General features: G+C 47.7%; 2 protein-coding genes across 5 annotated transcripts in view; one reads left to right on the forward strand and one right to left on the reverse strand.

Annotated features, from left to right (window-relative positions):
- Vps13b (vacuolar protein sorting 13 homolog B) overlaps window positions 1-13,673 on the forward strand; it is a 431,910-nt gene extending 418,237 nt beyond the window's left edge. For all 3 annotated transcript variants that reach the window (XM_040730365.1, XM_040730363.1, XM_040730364.1), the window contains 5 exons: window positions 1,412-1,582; window positions 6,586-6,762; window positions 8,543-8,645; window positions 9,338-9,587; window positions 12,262-13,673. In XM_040730365.1, the coding sequence (XP_040586299.1) occupies window positions 1,412-1,582; window positions 6,586-6,762; window positions 8,543-8,645; window positions 9,338-9,587; window positions 12,262-12,510 (950 nt within the window). In that variant the 3' untranslated portion in view covers window positions 12,511-13,673. The remainder of the gene's footprint in view (window positions 1-1,411; window positions 1,583-6,585; window positions 6,763-8,542; window positions 8,646-9,337; window positions 9,588-12,261) is intronic.
- Window positions 13,674-14,528: 855 nt separating this feature from the next.
- LOC110341366 (cytochrome c oxidase subunit 6C-2) lies at window positions 14,529-22,615 on the reverse strand. Of its 2 annotated transcripts, XM_040730369.1 has the most exons (4): window positions 22,173-22,328; window positions 21,507-21,637; window positions 18,022-18,150; window positions 14,529-14,643 (listed from the first exon to the last, which is right to left on the reverse strand). In XM_040730369.1, exons 2-3 carry the CDS (start codon window positions 21,618-21,620, stop codon window positions 18,037-18,039), a joined length of 228 nt encoding a protein of 75 aa, XP_040586303.1. In that variant the 5' UTR covers window positions 21,621-21,637; window positions 22,173-22,328; the 3' UTR covers window positions 14,529-14,643; window positions 18,022-18,036. The 2 variants fall into 2 exon arrangements, with proteins under 2 accessions (XP_040586303.1, XP_040586304.1); XM_040730370.1 differs by lacking the exons at window positions 14,529-14,643; window positions 21,507-21,637 and having other exon boundaries at window positions 18,016-18,150; window positions 22,173-22,615.
- Between the last annotated feature and the right edge of the window lie 407 nt (window positions 22,616-23,022).

Raw genomic sequence — 23,022 nt, forward strand, 5'->3', positions numbered from 1 at the left:
GTTATGAGTGGGCAGCTTACGGAAGTCTCTAGAAGGCCTCAAAAGAAGACTTAAGCTTGAAATACGAGAACCCATGATCCATAGAGAGGATGGGGGCTACAGGAGGGGGGTTGGCAGGAGAACAGCAAAAGCAATAAAAACAAATTCCATGGACAATGAAAGGGAGCCTCCCCCAGATCCCAGGAGACTCACAGCTGTGTGCCTGGTGGGCTCCTCACTCCCGCCATGCGATCTCTGAGATTCTCTTGTTTCTGTTTACAGTATGACAGCAAACACCTGCTAAATTGAACCTCGGTGGTAAATTTAGCGTCCCGACTGGTTTTTACTATTATTGTGTATGGGGGGTGTGTGTGTGTGTGTGTGTGTGTGAGTACGTGAGGGTGCGTGTGTGTGCTTGCACATGTGCGTGCGTGTGTGCAGTCACCACAGGTAGATGGCAGCTGCACAAATGCCACGCCATTTCTTCTCCATTGGTGTCTTCCTTCCGGTTTTGCTGGCTGAGGCACACATGTATGCCCTTGTTGGAGGGTAGCACCAATGGAGCATGTGGCTGAAGTTGTCTGCCTTAGGGAAGCCAAATAGAATCCTTGCTTAGGTCCCTTTGTTGCCTTTTTCATCCATCAGCATCTTGATTACCAAAACTACATAAATGTTCTGCAGTAAATAGTTGTATCCACAGATCGCCTAGTGGTGTGAGTTTAATGAATTCACGGGCAGGCATGGTCACCCTTGCTGAGGAGGTCCCAAGTTCAAAGCCAATCTGACTTGCATAAGAGGAGAGAGGAGGGAGGGAGCAGACTGAATTCATAAAAACACGATAATTTTAGTTCTAAAGTGGGAACATGTCTTGGTAATCCATCTAAACTAAGCAACATAACCTTTGTCTGTAAAATGAGCTCAGAAAAGCAGGTAAGCTAGGGATGTGGTCAGTAATAGAATGCTTACGTAGTGCAAGCAAGGCCGAACTTCAGTTTCCATTAACACACACGCACACACACACACAATCACACATACACACACTCACATACATACTCACACACACTCACATACTCAAACAAACACATACACTCGCACACACACACCATACACACACGCACACACACACTCACACACATACATACACACCAGAGTAGGTAAACGTTAACCTTTTAAAACTGGGCCCCATGGAGGGCTCCAGAAGTATTTCTCCGAGTCTCAGGAAATGATCAGAAGGGTGTAAAACTTCTACTGGAGAGTTCCAGCACTCCCACGCTCTAGAGGAAGAGAGTGTCACTCCCCACTGGGCATACTAGGGAGACTCGGGTGTTGCTGGGGGGCTCTCTCCTCATCTCAGCCTACAAACCTCCAGGGCTAACACCTCACATCCACCATGTCTGTGACAAGGAACCAACCCATGCTCTCCTACCCTCAGGTACCTTGACGTCCATCACCAACCTGGCCACCAGCCTGGCCAGGAACATGGACAGGCTCTCGCTGGATGAGGAGCACTGCAGCCGACAAGAGGAGTGGCGGCGACAGCTCCCCGAGAGCCTGGGCGAGGGGCTGCGACAAGGCCTGTCTAGGCTGGGCATCAGCCTGCTCGGTAAGGGCGCTCGCGTGCGTCTGCTCTGCAAGCTCTCCCAGGCATGACCACGGCGCAGGTAGTGACCTTTCGCAGGTAGAGCTGAGGTTAGAGAGGGCCGGACACTTGCCGTGACGCCCGCAGGGCATCTGTGGAGCACTGGGACAGGACCGGTTCCACAGAGGCGTGCTCCTTAACAGGGCTATCAGCACTGCCCGGGGAAGAGACCACCCTGTACCGTGCCCGTGCTCTCCCTTCCCTGTCTAGCCATGGGCGTGGTGCACGGGCTTCAGCGCAAAGGGTAACTGCACAGGAGTAGCCAGCAGCCTTGCCGAAGCGTTCACTCCCCATAACCACGGCCGCCCGCTTTTGTCTGAGCAGCACTTGAGCCGTGTGTACTGTCTGTGTAAACTGTAGCGAGGAGCCAGCCGCCCCTTGGATCTGTTTACTTCAGATCCGCCCATCTCAAAGCAATTGTTGTTCGTCAAGCAGCCAGATGGTCTACTTGGAGGTGAAGACTGCTGTGGATATTGAAAGTATCGAGTGTTTCAAAATAAGTTGCTTTGGAAAAACCTATAAAAAGGAGGAGGCTTCAGCGCTAGAAATTTGCAGGGCGGGATTTTCAAGGATGTTTTTTGTTTATTTGCTTGCAAAGGAATTTAAAACTGGGCTGCCTGGCACCCTGCCTGCCACACCTCTGAGGAAGCGGGCAGTATGTAGAGATCAAAGTGGCAGAGCGCAGGGCAGAGATGAGCACAAAGGGCGCCGCCTCCCTCCATCCTGACCCACCCAGCTGCCGCCCGCCCAGCAGCACAGCAGGCTGAGGCTATGGGAGGACGCGGTGAATCCTATGCACACAGGTTAAGTCACTAGAGATCGTGTAAGCAGTCACAGCCCTCGGCATGGGCTGTTGTCACTTGATAGCGTGTGGAAAGGGACCTTGGATGAGTACTGGGTAAACCAGTGGTCCCCTTGCTCGATTCTGCAACCCAAAGGCCACGGGACTCTTGGTGGGGGTAGAGGGTGGGATGACAGTGGATGGAACTGTGTCCCTTGGGGCCCTGGACTCCAGGCTAGGTCATCCAAGTCCTTTCTTAGTGGTCCTAGGCACGTTTTTAATTCCTTTAACCCAGGATTTGTTTGTAAACTGGGGCTGATAATGCAGTTATGAGAAACAGTGGGTAGGCAGGGGCCACGGCGCACATACGGGGCAAACACGAATCAGTGTTATGTTCTACAACACCGATTCTACTGTAAATATTGTCCTGACTTACAGTGTTTGAGCAACTCCAGGAATGTTCTAGAAGTCCAGTGGGATGAAGTGACTCTGTCCAGAGGGAATGACAGTCAGGGTATCCTGGAGGACTTTGGGTTGTGTGAAGCTAAGAATCGGGTGCCCTTTGCTTTGGTATGAATGCTTCCTTCCCATGTTCAAGAGCTCTGAGCTGGCATCAAAGCCATCTCAATCCTGGTCTTGACCCTCTGTAGTCCTAGGATTCTATAGTCTTCAAAGCCACAAGGACACTCTGCCACCAGGCAGCTTCCTCTGTCACAAATCTACCTTGGGGCAGAGAGTTCTGCTGTCCTTAGTGACTCACTGTCCTCTGCTGTGCTGGAAATGGCGGTGGCCCATGCACCATCTGCATCTAAGGATGACAGTGGCATCCACCCCGCCCCTACCACCAGTGCCGCAGCACTAGCCCGCTTGGGTCCCCAGGAGCTCCAATCCAGACTCTGCAGACATTTGGACTCCTCAGAGTTCACAGTAAATGGCTCCAGCTTGAAGTGACTTCCTTTCTTCCAAGGGTCCAAGGGCGTGTGTGTCTCACAGAATACACAAGCTGTTCAATGGGGCGTGGTCCCAGAACGTCCGATATGGGCCAGGAGGAAGAGAAGTAAGCCTCGGGTCACCATTTCTAACTGATGCCCAGGAAGTGTTTAAAAAGCCACACTGTAGCTCAGTGCTGTGCTCAAGTTGGAGCCCACGGTGGGGACTGCAATTGTGGCTGCTCCGACTTTCCCTTGTGTAGTAGAGGACTCAGCTACTGGGATAGTCACAGAGCATTTTAGGGTAGTCACAGCACTTTGACACTCCTCTACCATGACAGGCTTGATGTTAAACATTAAGTGACTACTCAACAAGAACTGGCCTCCTTCCCGTGTCACCTCCTCTCAGGGCTCCCAGCGCAATGAACTAAGAGTTCCAGGGTAGGAAAAGTGCATTTCTCCTAAATGTGCCCCCTTTCTGCCTGCTTGGGGGCACTGGGGCACTGGGGCACTGTAAAGCACTTGAAAGCCCATGATGTCCGGGTGGCTCCAAGTCACATTTGGGGACTGCTGGGCCTGCAGAACTGGCACGGGCTTTGCTTGCCCAACCCGCCACACATGTGGCTTCTGTGCCCTGGAGCCTGGCTAGGAAACGCTGACCACTTCCATGTCCCCCGAGCCCTGGCTCTGCTACCGCCTAACTAGACTGATGTGGCTGGACTGAGTCTCACCTCTGTCTTGGCCACAGGAGAGAGGAAGCGCGCAGTAGTTCCTTGCTTCTTCAGGACAGCCCCCCTACAGCGCGGAGTCTGAGCAGGCTGCTCCCCTGCTCCCCACCCTCCCACCCACCCCTCCTCCTAGACTCACTTCATCACGTTACAGCACTCTCCATGTGGCCCCCCACTCCACAGGCCGGTTGCCAACAGACAAATCTTGAGATCAGTTTCCACCGCCTAAGCCTCAGAGCAGCCCAGAGTATGACAGTAAATAACTTAGCCGTGGTGGGGCTTGGCTGGATTGTACCTGCGAAGAGGCCGCCTAGCCCTCCTGAAGCCAAGGAGCGGCTTCCCTCAAGCCAGCTTTGCCGGCTGGGGGATGGCTATTCTTCTCTAAATGGCCCGTTACCCAGATCATTAGCACAGACCGCGCCAGTGGCACCCACCCGATGGTCAGTGAGCCGGAAGACGGCCCCTGGCTGTGTGGAGGTGGGTGCTGATCACTGCAGGGTCTGGGGCGGAACTGAAGCGAGTGACAGGCAGTGCCTCTCACTGGCGGAATCTGACTCCTGGTCATGGAGTTCAGGGTTCCCACTTTCCTCTCACTGGCGGAATCTGACTCCTGGTCTTGGAGTTCAGGGTTCCCACTTTCCTCTCACTGGGGGAATCTGACTCGGTCTTGGAGTTCAGGGTTCCCACTTTCCTCTCACTGGGGGAATCTGACTCCTGGTCTTGGAGTTCAGGGTTCCCACTTTCCTCTCACTGGGGGAATCTGACTCCTGGTCTTGGAGTTCAGGGTTCCCACTTTCCTCTCACTGGGGGAATCTGACTCCTGGTCATGGAGTTCAGGGTTCCCACTTTCCTCTCACTGGCGGAATCTGACTCCTGGTCTTGGAGTTCAGGGTTCCCACTTTCCTCTCACTGGCGGAATCTGACTCTTGGTCTTGGAGTTCAGGGTTCCCACTTTCCTCTCACTGGGGGAATCTGACTCGGTCTTGGAGTTCAGGGTTCCCACTTTTCTAGCTGTCTCAGGGGTGTATCTATCAAAGCCACTGCAACTGTAGTCTTCAGTAAGTACAGAGAGTATGAGATCAAAAGGGAGTTTCACCCAGGTACCTGTTTACACTTAAGGACAGAAGTGAGCACCCCATGTGGATACTCTCAGCTATAAAGGGCACATTCCTTTCCCAGGTTAGCTGACACATGAAAGGGCAATGTGGGAATATCCCAACTGAGGCAAACACCACCCCCAACCCAGAGTCCATAGGTATAATGAGAGGGCATTTTCACCCAAAACATTGGCAACAATCTGGCTATATTTGCAGCTGTTTCTCCCAGTCATTAGGTGCAGGCTAAGGGTCAGGAAGTCAAAGCCATCCTTGCCTGTGCAGTGACTTAGAAGACTGCCTGGGCTACAAGAAACACTCCTACAAACCAGTTTCCAAAGACTCCAGGCCCTGGGTCTCGGCTGCACTGCTCCCTGTCCCCATCCCCACATGCAGCTGTGGCCCTGTCCTATAGAGCCTAGGGGCACCTGATGCTCTAGCTGAGGGCCCTCCCTACAAGAGTGCTGCTCTGTTCTCAGGAGCCAAGACAACCTGGACCAGCTGGAAGCTGCCACCTCCCCTGTCAACGGTTACTTTTATTAAGTAGATGTTAACAGTAATAATACTGAATTATTAGAAAATGATCATTTTAAGTCAAGGGAGTGGAGAAACAGGCCAGTGAGTAAGAGTGGTTGCTGTGAAACCCTGAAGCATCAGGGCATAACTACATAGTTATATACCAGGAACAAAGCAGATGGATCCTGGGCACTCACTGGGCAACCAGCCTAGCCAAAACCTCCACAGGCACCTCTTGCCCCACCCCCACAAAAAGTGGGGGCACAGAAAGGGACTGACCACCTCCCAGGTAAGTTTATTGGACTACACAGGCTCTCAATGCTTTCTCCCCAAAATGTGTTCTCTGAGAAAGGCACATGGGTAACTGTCATGGGATGTTTGTGCAGTGTGTGAAGATGTATTGCTGTGATTGGAGTAATAGGAACTGGATGGCCAATAGCTAAACAGGAAAGTATAGGCGGGACTTCTGGGCAGAGAGAACCCTGGGAAGATGTAAGGTCGAGTTGCCAGTGAGACAGAAGCAGCAGACTGGGAAATATGGAGATGAGGTAGCAGTCATAGGAAAGAACAGATTTAAAAATACGAATTAATTTATAGTTATAGGAGCGGGTTAGGAACAAGCCTAAGCTAAAGCCGAGCTTTGATAACCACTAAGTCATTATTTGTGGGCTGGCAGTCCCAAAAAATGAGAAAGTACTACTATAGAGAACACTCGGAAGTCTCAAGTTTCAAGATCCTTACGAATCAGAAACAACCTGAGTAGTTTTGATGAAGAAAGCATCTAGTGTAAGTGTCCCTGGTAAATCAGACGTTATGAGGAGGGCGGGGATTCGTTTTCAGTTTAAAGTGAGTTCCAGGCTGAGGTCTTCATAAGTTGAAGACGTGAAGCCTCCGTCCTCACGTGAAACATTCATTTCAGGTGCAATTGCTGGCATAGTTGATCAGCCAATGCAGAACTTCCAGAAGACATCCGAGACCCAGGCTTCGGCAGGACACAGGGCCAAGGGCGTCATTTCAGGCGTGGGGAAAGGAATCATGGGGGTGTTCACCAAACCCATTGGGGGAGCTGCAGAACTCGTGTCACAGACTGGCTATGGTGAGTGGATATAAAAGTCAGGTCAACTGAGATCTTATTAATCAATGCACATTCCTCCTCAGGTTCTCTGAATCTAGCCTTTCACAAGGGCAAGGGGTGAAAAGTAAAAGTAGCTATCTTTCTTGTATCCTAATGTTTATTTACAGAACGACAACTGTCGATTCCTAACACCAGTAATTTCAACTATTTCATGCTTTTTTTTACAGTATAAAACGTAACCAGTTAGAAGTCCCCAACAGTATGGCACCAGAGGAAAGGGTGATCACTTTTCATGTGATAAATGGGGAGGGACACACAGGAAGACATGCCTGTTGACTATGAGAGCAGGGGAGTGTGCTCACTGATCTCGGAGACTCATCTGCACTTTCCAGCGCTGAGTCTCCTGGCCAATGAGGGCAAAGGCACATGGTGTACAGCTAAAATCCCTTTCCCAAGCGGATGCTGGGAGACCCGGGGCTGTGGCGGAGTGCCAGACCAAGTCCCCAGCATGCCCGTGTACGTGTGCACAGTGGGTGGTGTGGAGGAGGCGCCTCTTGGCAGAGCCAGGAAGTAAACACGTGACTACAATTACCTTTTTACTTAACCTTGATAGCATCCTTTTGGCCATGCAGCAGGCAAGTTAGCTGGCATTTCATGCCACAGGAGGGGCCACCCACTTACCAGACAGCACAGCCGCTGTCTGCATCTGGCCAGACAGTCAGCAGGACACATTTCACTGCAGGCGTCTTGTGCTTCAGTTCTGACAAGACCCAGCCTCATCAGGGCACACATCCCGAGCATCCGCTGAGAGACCACACTGGCAGCCATGCTCCCAGCCGTCTCCACTGCGGAGGGCAGGTCCACCCACCCCCTCACTCACTCGGGGAGGGACAGTACAAGCTGCTTCAAAGGCTGTATTCGTACGCTGCTTGGGTTAGGAGGCCATTGTGCTTAGGTTTCCCAGGCTTAGGACTTTCGCAGAGATCACAGAGCAGAGCTTCACATAGCCTTCTTGGTTTCCATCACTCTTGTAAAACTTTTATTACCACACTGAAGGTTTTACAAACCACTAACTCTTGGTCTAATGACTGCGCCTCGTTTATAAACATTTACAAGCCCCCAGAAAGCACACACGCTGTACCATCTTTGGCTCTGCAGTCTCTCTGGAGGTTAGGTGGCTGCTGCTGCTGGGTGCCCTCATTTGGTGCTGGCACCAGGGAAAGCATGTAATAAACCAGAGGCCCAAGAGCACTCAAATGTATACAGAATCTTGTTTAACAGCTGGATTAAGTCATTTAAATTTAAATACTGTATCTAGGCAAACCATGTGCCTTTGTATGTTTTTTTAGTTGTGTTGTTTTTTTTAGCCAGTCACAACAGATATAATGTATACTAAGCAGCAAAGCCAAGTAACATCAAGTTTTAAAACAAGGAAGTTTTAAATGACATGTAAGGTACTTTGATGACCAGTTCTCTCATGAGCTTTATGCTTCCTAAGTCCATGGTTCTCAACCTTTCTCATGCTGTGATCCTTTAATACAGTTCCTCATGTTGTGGAGACCCCAACCACCATGACATTATTTTCGTTACTACTGTTATGAATAGTAATGTAAACATGTTTTCTGATGGTCTCAGGTGACCCCTGTGGAAACAATGGTTTAATGGTGATCTACACTTACTTCCAGAGATGAGACCTCATTTTGAATATGTAACATCTTACGGTAGCTGTGAGATAACACTGTAGCACAGAACTGTTTTCCAGACAATATGTAGTACAATTCCTTTGCTTGGCACACCACAGGTATTTTACATGGAGCCGGGCTTTCCCAGCTTCCCAAACAACGGTACCAACCAAGAGATCTACATGCTGACCAAGCTCCAAACAGCCATGTCAAATACGTCTGGTAAGATTCCTGAGCCACTAACCCAGTTTACATTCACACTGTATGTTGACAGAGCCTGGCTTGCTCTCTTGCTAATGGGCATGGGTCTAGGGGAGACCACAGGAACAGCTGACTTTGACATCAGCATCTTGGGCAGTTTTAGAGAAAGGCTGCTAATTGGATCCAAGTCCCACACCGGACTGCTCTTCCTAGGCTGATGCTGGGTAGAGAGAGATCTGCTCCATGGCTGGGTGCGGTAGAACCAGGAAAGCATGTAAGAGACTGAGGCAGGATTGTCGGTTCAAGACCAGCCTGGGGCAACACGGGAGACAAAATTGTCTGCTCTACTTGGACCTCCTAACATAGCACACTGTTAAGTCTGGGCCTGCAGCAAGGATCAAATGTAATTGGGGGGGGGGTCATTCCTGATGGGAAGAAAATAGCTAAATGAAGCATAAGAAAATCTCCTCTCCAGGAGCCAGGCTCTGCAGACCAGAATCAACCTGAGAAGTGACAACATTTAGCCAGCTATAGTAAACACAGGACTACTGTAATGTTAAGCTAATGTGAATAGTCCAGCTTGCCCTGGGGAAGGGCTTGGTTCGGGGGTTTGTTTTAAGGGGACACGCCCCAATCCAATCACTGACATACAGTGAGAGCTGTTGTGGCTGTCTTTTAGGCTGGCTCCTGACCTCCTTCTTCCTTTTGAACAGGAAGATGCTCCAGTCTCTGGGTAGACCAGAAGTCCACATGGCCCTAGATGTGGTTCTGGTGAGAGGCTCGGGCCAGGGGCATGAGGGGTGCCTGCTGCTGACCTCAGAAGTGCTGTTTGTCGTGAGCATCAGCGAGGACACACAGCAACAGGCCTTCCCCATCACAGAGATCGACTGCGCACAGGACACCAAGCAAAACAACCTGCTCACCGTGCAGCTCAAGCAACCCAGAGTAGCCTGTGACGTGGAGGTACAGTTCCAAAGGCAGGATGACTGGGGCGCGCTTTCAGGGAGCCGAGATATAGCAGAGACAGGAAGAAATGTAAAGGGGACAAAGTAGGCTGCCCAGAAGGGACCAAAAAGGCCCCACCCTGAGCCTGTGACCCCTTTAGAGAAGGGGAGCAGCACCCCAGATGTGCTCGCTACTGGATCTGGCAGTGTTCATAGAATGGATGCGCCTGAGTCAGAAGTAAGCCCTGCCTGAGCAGAGTGGCCTGTCTCCTACTGTCCAATCTACCGTGAGCAGATGCACCCACTGGGTCATTGCTCCCTTCCTGTGCACCTCCCAGGTGCTGGCCTGAGCCATACATCCCAACTACTGATGCACAATTTTTACAAATTATCTTCCTATATGAGATAGAGGTGGCCCTTAGTGGGCATTGAAGACTGACAACCAAGGTTTCAAAACTTCCCCTAGCAGGACCTGTTCAATCCTTCTTCCATGATAATTCTCCAGATCCAGGACCCTGTCTCCCTCTCATTACTTGGGTAGGATTATCTGAGCAGATGGAGAGCAGCCAACCACATCTCTAGGATCTCTCCTGTCTCTTGGACTGTAATCAGGCAGGCTTTAAGCTGGGGCTTGGCACCAGGACTGCACTGCTGCTCTCAGCTGCTGACTTTCTGGGAATAAACAGGGGTCGGGTGTCCAGTCTGACTTCATTACATCTGTCAGAGATCTTCTGATCCAGCTGACAATAAAGCAGCAGTGATCTGGCTACAAAATTTGGCAAAGGACAGTAGCGTTGTCTTCAAGTCCTTAGTCCTGGAGAAATATCTGTGAGCAGTGTTCTTAGTTGACATAGAAATACTTCAGATCTTTAGCTATGAGCTTCATCTTTTACTGCTACCCAATTCTCACCCGCATCTGCACTTGAGTTTGGGGATGGGGTGAGAGCTGATTTTTGTGGTGACACACACGGGCCTGTGCTGAAGGCAGCTGTGACGGTGGAGGCGATGAACCTGCTCAAGCCCAGGGATGGAGGATTGGCTGTCAGAGGAGGATCACAAAGTGTCCTTCGGGACAGCCGTCAAATGCGCAAGCAGAGTGGACGCCCATGCTTCAAGCTCCACACTGTTGCCTTCATCTCCTCTTACCTCCAGCTCGCAGCCACGCCACTCTGCTCGAGAGCTGCACTAAGTGTTTTTGTAGGAGGGAGCGGTACTGGGGGCACTGGAGGACAGTTCTGCAGCTGTCCTCACATCAGAACTTCCTAAACCTCCCCCCCCCGCCCGGTCAGGAAGCCTGCTGCTGTGAAAAAGCAAGAGCAGCATTTCACCTTAGAGGCTGGAAACACAACTCCTTTGAATTTTGCAGGGAATTAATTTGTAGATGACATCACTGAGCATATTCAAATATGACAGGATTGGTGTTTTTTTCTTCTAAATCAGCATTGCTTTTCTTGGTTAAATGCAGTCATTTTTTAGGGATAATTGCTTAATATGCCTGGCACATTATTCAAATCCCCTATGAGAGACTTGAAATGAGTCAGGAGGTCAATTTATTCCTTGGCCAGGTTCCTCTCACAACACAGGCTCTCCTGCTGCTGGGCAGGAGGAGCAATTAAGCCTTTTGTATACTCAAAGCTCTCCAGCTGAACGCTGGCCCTCTCAAACGATAGCATCACCACCCTGGCCTTTTCCTGGTGGTGCACAGCTTTCATCTGTCAGCGCATCTTAAAGGCTTTCCTTTCTCAGGCTGAAATACACACAAGCCTTCCCTTACTCCTCTGGCAGGCCCCTTTCCTATCTGCTTTCTGTAGCTTTTTACAACTTTTATACTTTCAGCCTTTTTTCCTGGGCTCTGCTTAAAGTCTTGACATTACCACAACTCTGAGAACTAAAACACCTCTACTAAAAGGTTTCTAAGTCCTCCAGAATGGCTTTGCCAATATTTAGATTACAAAAATCACACAACACTACAAGGTCAGTGGCTACTAAATTCTACAAACCAGTGGCCAGCTCTGCCAATTCCCCCTCGGTGTGATCTGCACACTAGACAGCGGTGGGACTTCCGCAGACCGTCTCTCTCACTCACTCAAGAGCTTAGGTAGTTTATCTATCTCAGTTTTTGAGTTCCACTGAAGATGAGCCAGACTTTTATGAACTATAAATGTAGTTTGCATCCTCCCTTTTTGCCATAAAAATTTCCCCTTCCTCTGCCCAGTTTTTTTTTTCTGGCTTTAAAACCTAGTATTTATAAAAACAGAAAACGTTACAGTTCAAAAAGACGTAGGAGTTTTGTTTTTAGGAGGCCTCTTCCTGCCTTCTGAGGCTGAGGAGAGAGACTCTGGGAACCAGGGCAGCTTTAGTCTGGGGATGCTGAGTTACACACTGGTTACATTTAAGCAGAGAGGACATTTTTCTCCTCTGTTCCTAGGCTGTTTTATAAAAAGGAATGACAGATGTGTTAACAGTTAATAAGTACTATCAAATGGTTAACCTTAAGCGGGAATTGTTTGCAAAACGAGCTGTCTATTCAAGGGGACTGACTCATGGAGATGTGGTTGCATGTGCTTGCTCTCAGAAGTGCTCAGTAGACGACCCAGGAGACAGTGATCAAGTGCATCCAGGAAAACAGTTTTGACACCAAGCTATCATAGAGGTTGGTGACTCACTAACAAGTCTCTGTTTTTGGAATGCAGGTGGATGGGGCCCGGGAGAGACTGTCGGAGCAACAGTTTAACAGGCTCGTGGACTACATTGCGAAAACATCTTGTCACCTGGCCCCAAGCTGTAATTCCCTGCAAACAGCATGTTCTGTGGTGGCTGTGGAGCCTCCCCCTGCCACTGTTAAGACCTACCATTACCTAGTTGACCCACACTGTGCTCAGGTCTTCATCAGTAAATTTACCATGGTAAAGAATAAAGCGCTGAGGAAAGGGTTCCCCTGAGTCCCCTGCAGAGTAGGCGTTTCATTTCTGCTGAGCAACAGCGTTCCAACATTCAACACGGACACAAGGCCAACACACCTCCCCAAACAAAAAGATACTTACTGTATACCTCCTCCAAGTGACCAAAAAAAAAAAAAATCATCATCCAAGTGGGGGAGGAACACATAATCGCCAGAATTCTACATATGCTGTGTTCTTACCATACATAGAAAATTATTTTTTGGCTCTGCCATATAAAATGTGGACAGGCCCTAGCACACAGACCCAGAAATAAAACACTACCACCCTTGTAATACTCAGACCTTTGTTGTTTGGCTTGTTTAATTTTTCACTTAACTACAATACCATTCTTTTAGTAAAAAACAGTGTCTACTCCCTCAGTCTGCACTCTACTGGTTTATAAAACAGACTTTTAACTGCTCAGGTATATTTTGGAAAGCTTATTTTTTACCAAGCTAAAATGTAACACTTTGTGTAAACCAACAATAACAGAACATAATGCTTTTAAGTTTGTTTCCTTCTAGAACTCCATAGGATATGGGGGTGAGTTAAGAACCCACCTCTGCTGAGCTGTGGTGGTATACACAGCTCAGCACTCAGGAGGCAGAGGCAGGCAGATCTCTGAGTTCGAGTCCTGCCTGGTCTACAGAGTGAGTTCCAGGACAGCCAGGGCTGCACAGAGAAAGCCTGCCTCCAACATTAAGGCTAACAATGCCATCAGTCAAGGTAGTCCTCTATGACATGAACTGGCTTGATGAAGCATTAACTCTCAGAAAGGCTTTGAAAACCCTGGAGTCACCAGCTGTCTCACAATGTTCTGTGACTCCTCTTGATCTCATGCCAGGCCTGCAACTTGTTCCCTTCAACTGAAAAGCGACAGTTAAGTAAGACAGTGCGATTTCAAAGGCGACTGACCTTAAACTCTCAAGGCTGCTGGGCACACATCCCCACTACGTCACTACTGCTGGAAAACAAGTCACCGGCGGACAATCCAAGCCAACTATGAAACCATCTCTGCAATTAGTCTGTTACTCATTTAGGAAAGCAACAATTTTGTCAACCTCAAGAATAATTATTTTTAAGAATGTAAATATGTACTGATAGTATGACTTATGGTAATTTTACACATTGCAAGGAATTATATAATAAAAGGTATTCCTGAATTACTGACCATGGATAAATGTCTGTCTTGAGTTTTTAGTTCAAAGGTTTTCACTGGTACCTTACTTTAATACAGTCCACTCACTGAGTCTTACAAAAGTTAAACAGGGTAAGCATAACCACTGATCAAACTTGCTTTTTAATTTCACACACTGGATATAAGCAGTCATAGAGCTCTTACTCGGGGTGCACAAGGCCCTGGGTTCAATGCCTGTACCCCAAAACAAAGAAAACTAGGTTTGCATAAACTAAATATAACTTTGGTCACAACAAAATCTCTAAAGGATAGATTCTAAAGATACTAATAAAAAATGTATCATGTCAGACTTTAAGTGACCATAAGACTCAGTACTAGTTAAGTGTTTTTACTAGGTAAGACATGTATTTCCATATCTCACATATTGTGACTCATTAATAAAAGCAATTATTCTAACAGCATGTCAATTACCTATTCTTTCTGGTGACAGTAACACTACCAAACAGTTTCAAGGAAATCCAAGGACAGGTAGTAAGAATGGTGTCTGACCATCTATCCCCACTGACCTGGAACTCGCTATGCCGGCCTCTAGCTGGAGATTCAGACGCCCACTTCCCTCTGCCTCCTGCAAAGACAGATTTTATTCACAGGACTGGAACACCAAAGCCACCAGTCCAGCCACTTACATACTCCAGGGGACTCAAGCCAGGACCAAGTGACTGCAGGAAGGACCCATCTCAACAAAATAGCAAAATAGAAGAGCAATTATACATGTGTTGCAATAATAGATTGACAAATTATCTTTATAACATTCATCCAGAGTTTTAACAGATGTCAGATTTTTAAGCTCCTGAATTATCCATAATAACAACCAAGCAAACACTATCCATAAAATTGTTTATTGAGATAAATTACTCCTCAGTCCACATACTCATGTTTCATAGTTCAGGAACACAGGTCAGCGATGAACTTCTATCGAGCGCATCCCAAGAATTCTATGGAGAGAAACACAATCGTCATTAGTACCTACCACTGATCACTCCCCTTCACCCATTTCTGGCTGCTTAGTGTCAAGCTCTCCGACCACCTGCCTAGCTTCCAATCTGGTCCATGGTATGGTGAAGACCATTCCTACTAATTTTCCTACCAACGGAACAAAGTTGTTGGTTCTGTTTACTACAGTGATAAAGAGCAGTCACTCTGGGTATGTAGAGCATGCAACTGTGGAGGTCTGAATGAGAAGGGTCGCCATAGGCTCATTTATCAGGGAGTGGCACTACTTGAGCGGGATTAGGAGGTGTGCCCGTGTTAGAAGAACTGTCACTGGGGGTGGGTGGGCTTTAGGGTTTCAGAAGCCTCAGCCAAGCACCTAGTGGCTCTCTCTCTCTTCCTGATGCCTGCCAATCCAGATGTAGAACTCTCAGCTCCTTCTCCAACACTGGATCTGCCTGTGTGCCTGAAACTAATCTAGCCCTAATTAAATGCTTTCCTCTAAGTTGCTATGGTCAGTACTGATTAAGATAGCACCTAACTACATTTTGGATAATAACTAGAAATAGAACATTGTAGAATTAGACCTTCTATTAGGCCAAAGTTAATTAACTTGAAAACATCTAAAGCAGAAAAGTACAACAGGCCTTTGGCCTGCCGCAGACCTTGGAAAGGTACGTGTTTTGGCAGAGCTGAAATGCTCAAACAACTGCATACGTTACCTACACCACGTCACACTCATTAGAGGGCAGGATCTTTATTTCAATTGCCTTTTGCCCACCTGTTCAGCACCAACAGTGGTGTTGACCGTGTAACAACCCCTCAAAAATCGGTCAGGAGATGACACAGAAACTTAATTTACACTGTCCAGCAGACATGAGTGCCGCCCCCCCATGACAAACCAAACTAGCAAAGCACTCACGAGTACTATAGATGGTGTCTTTAAAATATGCATTTTTGAAGCTGCTGTATCAGAGTAATGTGTCAACCTAGCAATTGGTAATGCCAAAATTATTTTGAATATAATTTATGTCAGCAAGACAGCATACCACAAAACTCTGGACAGTCCCCACACCTGACCTCAAACTCCTTACTAAATAGACAGATTATGAGCCAAAGTAACTGTCTGAGAACAGAACCCCCAGTTAAGCTACAGGAACCAAATAAACACCTAATCAACAGTAACCCAGGGGAAGTGAGAAGGACCTCAACATTAACTTCAAGCTACACAAAGACATAAACTGCTCCGGTAAAAGGATGCAAGTCTATGATACTGTACTCCTGGTTTTTAAATCTCAGTTTAAATCCTTTAATAATATCCAAAAGAGCAAAGGCACTGAGAAAGAACCATAAATCTGTTAATGAATATATCATATATAAATGCCAAATGTGTAACTTACAGATTCAATAACCAACGGGAGGCATTATAAGGTAATGTTTGTGCTGTAATTTACATTTGTTAAGTTTACAGCAGATTGCTATAATTGTTTTGTGTCTCAATCACAAAAATACTACTTTACATAAAAGGAAATAAACAGAATTGAAACTTCAATAATTAACTTACATGTGCATAAATTGCCCAATCAAAGTCCCAGAAAGTGAAAAGAAGGAAAAAGATACTCTACAAGTAGTAACTAAGTAGCTACCCTGATACCAAACAAAACCAGCTTTAAGGAGGGAAGAAAAACCCTGCACGAAACGAAGAACATTATGGTAACTGGGACCCGTTGCCAAGGAAAACAAAAATACCTACACCACACATTATAGATCCACATATATTAAGTAAATAAAAAGAGAAATGGAGAAATAGCTCAATAATAGGGTGAGAGAGGACTCACCCTACTAACATTAGACAAAAGATGAGGAACTAGAAAGCTTAAAAGAAGAGATAACTGTAATTCATATGTCAGCATCTGCTCAGTAACAGAACATGGAATTCTCTAAGACATGTGGTGGTTTGTCTGAAGCTGGCCCACACAGGTCCATAGGGAGTGGCACTATTAGGAGGTGTGACTTTGTTGAAGGAAATATGTCACTGGGGGCGGGCTTTGAGGTCTTAAATGCTCAAGCCAAGCCTGGTGTAGCAGTCTGTTCCTGCTGCCTGCAGATAAACATGTACAGCTCTAGCTGCTTCTCCAGCACCATGTCAGCCCCAGGTCACCATGCTCCCCACCATGATGATAAAGGACTGAACCTCTGAAACTGTAAGACACCACTTCAATTAAATGTTTTCCTTTGTAAGAGCTGTCGTGGTCATGGTGTCTCTTCACAGTAATAAACCCTAAGACACCATGATAGGACAAAACAAGCCTTGACAAATCTTGGGAGGCTTGATACGTATTTTCTGACCACGCTGGCTTAATTAAACTAAGAAATCCAAAATACTTCAAATTTAATATTCTAGAATCAATGGATCAATGAGAAAGTCACAAGGAGAAGTTAAAAACTCAAACACACAAATTTAAAGAGGATCTAGTAAAGCTACCAAAAGAAAGGAAATTATTAGATAATAAAGCAATAAATAGGTAATAAAAAATCTTGGTTCTTTGTAAATGTCAAGTATATTCAAAAATCTTAAGATGCCAAGAGAAAAAAGCAGAACAAAAAGTGAACTTGTAACTTAATGAAAACTAGTTTAAGACTTGCCAACATCACCTCAAGAAGCAATAGACACTAGTCTAGACAGCAGACTAAAATTACTAAATTAGTGATACTGAATCAGAAACATCACAAAGGAAAGTTGAGGATCAGATGAATTTTACCAAAAAAGAATTAACCCCAATCCTTCTCAAGTTCTTCCAAAACAAGTGAGGGAATAAAAATTCCATATTGATTCTAAAACTGATACCAAAACTAGACAGACATAAAAGAATTCAGGTACAATCACAAACAGCAATGCAAAAACCCTCAATACTAACAAGACAAATCAACTACCCATTAAAAGGACTGATCATATATGAAGCCCAAGAGATTAATTTCTGGAATGCAAATTAAAAATAAAAATTAATTAATAGATGTGGCCAGGCGATGGTGGCACACAGTAAGATAGTAAAACTCTGTCTCAGAAAAACAGAACAACGACAAAAATAGGGAGTGGTTTATCTAAAATAAGATTAAAAAGCAGTCAGCAGAATTGAATAAAGAATCCCTAGAGTTGTTCTGACGGCACACAAGCACACCCCACAGAGTAAGGAAGAGGGAGAACCAGCCCCACAGAAAGGTAGTAACACATTAATATTCCTAACAAGTCAAGGTCTGGGAGAAGGGTACGGGGACAATTTCACACACAGCAGCAGTTGGGTAAGCGCTTGCCACCACTGAACTGACAACTAAAATTGGTTAAGACTATTCCTACTTTTTCGTAAATCCAAGGAACTGGTCACCTGTACATTCTGAAGTCACTTCGCACTCTGGAAGATTCCAGCCGCCTTCATCTCTTCAAAGTCCTTCATGGAGTCGTAATTCCTGTAGAAATCTGCATACGCCTTCTTCCTGGGCTCAGCTACACCAAACTGAAAAGAACACAGCCCATTACCATATAACCTTTTAGACTAGAAACATCTAAGAACGAATAAACCAACAACACAGCAGTGTTCGCTCTTCACTGCACCCTCTGTTCCCTAAGACAAGGAAGGAGGGAGTCTCAGGACGACCACACAGCAAGCAGCTTACATTACAACCACAGATGACCCCACTCTTGGGCAAGGCTGTGTGTCCACATCTGTGTGTGTCTGGTAGGACATGTGCACAGTTAAAAGATATTACAAAACAAATGAATAACCTTCCCTCCAGCAAGCTCTAAATATTGCCATTTGAAACACGGTAATGTGTCCTGGCTTAACAAGCAGAGTGTGAATTTTAAAGAAGCCCAAAAGAGATTTAAAGACACAAGAAAATGCCAGGACATTATAGTTGATTTACACTTTAACAAGGTCCAATCATTCACTTAGAAAGGAGAGAATGGAATCCCAAGTGGTGGCTGATTACTTATTTTCAAATAAAGGCCTTTAATAAAATTACTATCACCTCAGCTTCAAGGAAGGAAAAGATGAGGAAGAGGTGTGTTCACTTGGTGTTTGTCTTGCATGCAGACAATCAGCACAGAGAAGGTGGCGTCAAAGCCTAAGCAGTAGCCATGCATTTGGTGATCCACAGAGCACTGCACATAAACAACCTCAAGTACCAATCGGCATCAGTGAGACATGACACTACAGCAAACGCCAGCAGCATCGTGTGCCCTCAAATGAAGGAGTGCAGTCAACTGCACTGCTCCTACTAGGAGCCCAATGTCTTCTCTCAAGAGAACAGGAGGAAGGCTCCTCGGTGCCCTCTGAAGCCTGCTGAGGCCCCTCACTCTGTTAGCGATTAAGTTGATGTCTACTCGACAGGGCTAAAGAGGACCAGACAGCTGGTGTTCTGGGAGGCCGTGATGGCAGAAACTGGACTAACAGTCGTCTACTGTCCACAATGTAAACAGAGTCACCCAAGGCACACAAGGCCCAAACACAACAAAAAGTCACAAAGACATTTCACCCTTCTTGAGCTGGGGATGTCCATCTTCTTTTCCCACAGACATTATGCCTCCTAGACTTCCAACTCTGGGACTTACACCAGAGTACCGCATCTCCCCCTGGCTTTTGTATTGGGGAAGAGACCATCAGTTCCCTTGGAGCTCAGCTCTCCAGATTTGGAATAAATTCTAACACTGGGTTTCGTGGTTGCCAGCTTCAGTTACCTTGACACACTTGGGAAGAAGAAACCTGTGGCATGTGCATAGGACATTTCTTAATTACTAACTCATGTAGGAAGGCCCAGCCCACTATGGGCAGAGCCATCCCTTGAGCAGGTGGTCTTGGGTTATAAAAGGTAGCTGAGCAAGTAAAAGAAGCAAGCATCATTCCTCCTTGTTGTTGTACGCTAAACAAACCCGTTCCTCCTCAAGTTGCTTCTGATCACGGTGTTTATTAATCACAGCAACAGAAGGTAAACTAGAACAATTCTACACAGTTTGGATGACATGCAGTGGAACTCAGCCCAGGTCATTGGATAAGTCTCAGTGTCTTTCAATATCCACAAAGGGTGTGTGTAAATGTGTACATGCATAAGCACATAGGTCATGCTGGACTGTTTCTCTGGAGAACCATAATACACTAGGCAAGTCAACCACGAGTTATCTGTTAGAACAAGAAGTAATTTTCATTGACATAATCTGAGAACCAGAAAAGTTTAATGAGGGCAAGGAATGACAACAGCAGACTATAACCTCGTCTAAATTACTAAGTACATATATTTAGACATCTACCCACCCATTCTTCCACAAACTTTATGCCCACTACACAGTAGCATCTGACATACCAAGCAAGGTTTCTTCTCTTTCAAATGGTAGCAAAGCATGGGCACACTTAATCCTTACAAGTGTTTTCACCTGCCAGCTCTCAGATTCCACTTTCTCTAAAAGACAACGATCTGCATCACCTGCCCCCAACCCTATGTCCTACATTTCAGTAACTTCCCTTAATAAAGATTCAATCTTATTGTTCTCTGTATCTTCCAAATCCACCTACACTGCATGCTGTGCTGATTACACTCTGCCTCTTATTCAACATACACTTTTAAACACCCACTTGTGTCACACCTGACAATCGAGTCCCCCATAAAAAAAAGTACCTGACTTTAAAAAGCTCATTCTGGTAAAGAGTAAAGATTTACCAAAAGTTACTAAAGCCCTGACTGTACCCAGGCAGTGGTGGTGCACACATTTAATCCTGGCACCCAGGAGACAAAGGAAGGCAAATCTGAGTTCGAGGGCAGCCAGGGCTACACAGAGAAATCCCATCTCAGAAAAATACAAAGTCCTCAATTTTCTCATGGTTTTATTACAAAACCATGGAAACATGCATAATAATAAACATTTTAAGAGGCTCTTAACAGTATCATCTGATTTAAAACAGGAAGGTTTGTGATAAAAACATTTAAATCTATAGAAGGGCGAGGTCCTGGTGACACACACCTTTTAATCCCAGCACTTGGGAGGGAGATGCAGGTGGGCAAATGTTCCTAAAGAATCCACTTTAGACGCTCCAGGAGCGGGCTGCAGAGCAAGTTCTAGGCCATCCCAGGTCATATAGTGAGACCCTGTCTCACTCCCCCCTTAGAACCACAGAGACACAGCGTCAAAACGCTACTCTTGTCAATTATTCAAAACTGCCCAAGTGAGGAGCTGCTTCCTCTATACCCCAGTGGATCCACTGTCTGTTAAAGGCAGGAGTTTGTTCTCCCCAAATGCATAAAACCCTGCCTCACAAGACCTTTGGAAATCAGCTCTTAAAAGATGTTCAAAACGGCATGGGTCCTAACCTAGGCTCTTCACAGGAGGAAACCCAGCCAGTTACAGAAGAGTGTGTGGAGAAAACAGCAACAGAGAAAGGACCCAGAAGTCACTTTCCCTGCTCATAAAACAGAGTGTGGTGGAGCAAGCTTTTTAACCCCGGCATTGAGTGAGACTGGGGCAGGCAGATGACACGAGCTGGAGGCCAGCCTGGTCTAGCCACGGTTATTTAGTAAGGCCCTATCTCAAAACAACAAAACAAAACAAAACCCTGTGAGATAACAAATGCTGACTCGGTTTAAATCACGCAGCCTGGTTCTTCGATATGGGAGCCCTAGGCAAGTGACACAGGTTCATTTTGAAGATGAGGGCAAACTCCGGGGGTGAGGGGGTCCTGAGTGGTTCCCGTCAACACTGAGGCCCAAGGAAGGCAGCAGGGAATGCAGGGACGAGGGAGTAAGGTGCTCTTAATAGGTAACAAAAATAAGCGTCTCAAATGCACGTCTCGTGGGACCCAAAGCACCAGCCGCAGACACCTACCTTATAGGCGGTGGCGACGCCCAGGGCCATAATGAAGGCGCCCACGATGTGCACCCGCAGGCGCCTGGCCAGGAGGCCGCGCATCTGGGGTTTCGGCAACGCACCGGAACTCATGGCCGCGCGAGTGTCCTCTACACGGAAGACAAGACAGTCAGACGCCCTGAACCGCAGGGCAGGTGACTGGGTGACCCCCGCCCCTCCATGCGCCTCGGCGGGGCTCGACCGGGAAACCCGAGCACAGGCGTCCACCCACCCCCCCAGCCGCGGACAGACACAGGCAGAGCCGACCCCGGGCCCCCGAGGCGGTGACGCCGCCCTGACACCACCGGGCCCGGGCGCAGCGGGGCGGGCGGCCCCGGTCAAGGTCACCCCGGTCACCCGGAGAACCGGCCCGCCCGCCCGCCCGCCCGCCGAGCGAGCCCCGAGGCCCCGCCGAGGACGCGCGCACCGGGGCAGGCGGCGGGGTCGCCGGGGCTCTGGGGTCCCCGCCAGGCCCGCGGCCTCCGGAGGGCGGGCGAACGAGCGAGCGCGGCGGGCACGGGGAAGGCCGCGGCCACGCTAGGCCGGGACCCGGGGCTCACCGCCGTCCCGTCCCCGCCACAGGCCGGGCCCCGCGGCCGCCACACCCCGGGGTCGCCGCCCGCACGGCCGCTCGCCTCGCCTCACCTCCACACCAACGTCCTTCCCGGTTCCCGCAGAAATGGAGCGAGCGACCGCCCGTCCGTCCGCAGTGCGCAGGCGCACGAGTCCGCGGAGGAGCCGGCGACGGCAGCCCGGGGAGGTCAAATGAGTGCGAACGCGTAGTCGACCAGGTCCTCGCTGGAAAGCAAAGCAAGCTTGGGTTTCCCTCCTCCCCGCTACAACTAGGTGCGACGTGCAGTAAATTACAAGCGCCACTCCTGAGCTGGCGTTCGTTCGTTCTCCAGCCACACTGCAGACAGGAGGGCAGGCAGGGGTCTCCAGCCACGGTGAGGAGAGCATTGCAGTCTGAGCGCATTCGAGGCTCACCCTGGGGTCTGAGCTGAGGTCAGGGTTAGGGTTAGGGTTAAGGTTAAGGGCCTCCACACCATGAAGTCCTGACTGTCCTGGGACTAACAGATGGAGCTGGCGTCAGCCTCACCCAGACCCGCTCGCTCGCCTCTGCCTTTTCACGAGGTCTGATTAATGAATGGCATGTGAACCCTGAGAAGAAAATAGTAATTACTCTTTTCCCCGGTCCTGGAGATGGAATTGAGACCCTCACACGTGTAAGTGATGGAAGCCGATGAACACAGACACAGACCAACGGGATGGATTGAGAAGCCCACCAAAACTACCAAACTTCTGAAAAATGCGGCATCGTGGTGGTCACAAAAAGGGAGTAGTTAAATGTGGGGGACACGGAAATAAAGACATATAGCATTATTTTAAAAAATCACTCTAGCCCCGTGTTGTGAATTTATTAAGGAATCCATAGATATTTCACATATGGGGGGATTAATGTACTGTATAAATGCACTCCGTCATCTTGTTGAGT

This window comes from Mesocricetus auratus, unplaced genomic scaffold, assembly GCF_017639785.1.
Source record: "Mesocricetus auratus isolate SY011 unplaced genomic scaffold, BCM_Maur_2.0 Super-Scaffold_100023, whole genome shotgun sequence".
Taxonomy (NCBI): Eukaryota; Metazoa; Chordata; class Mammalia; order Rodentia; family Cricetidae; genus Mesocricetus; species Mesocricetus auratus.

What these genes read in the sequence shown, in the direction of transcription:
- LOC110341366 (XM_040730370.1), bottom strand. Translation starts at nt 22,503, where the DNA reads ATGCGCTCAGACTGCAATGCTCTCCTCACCGTGGCTGGAGACCCCTGC.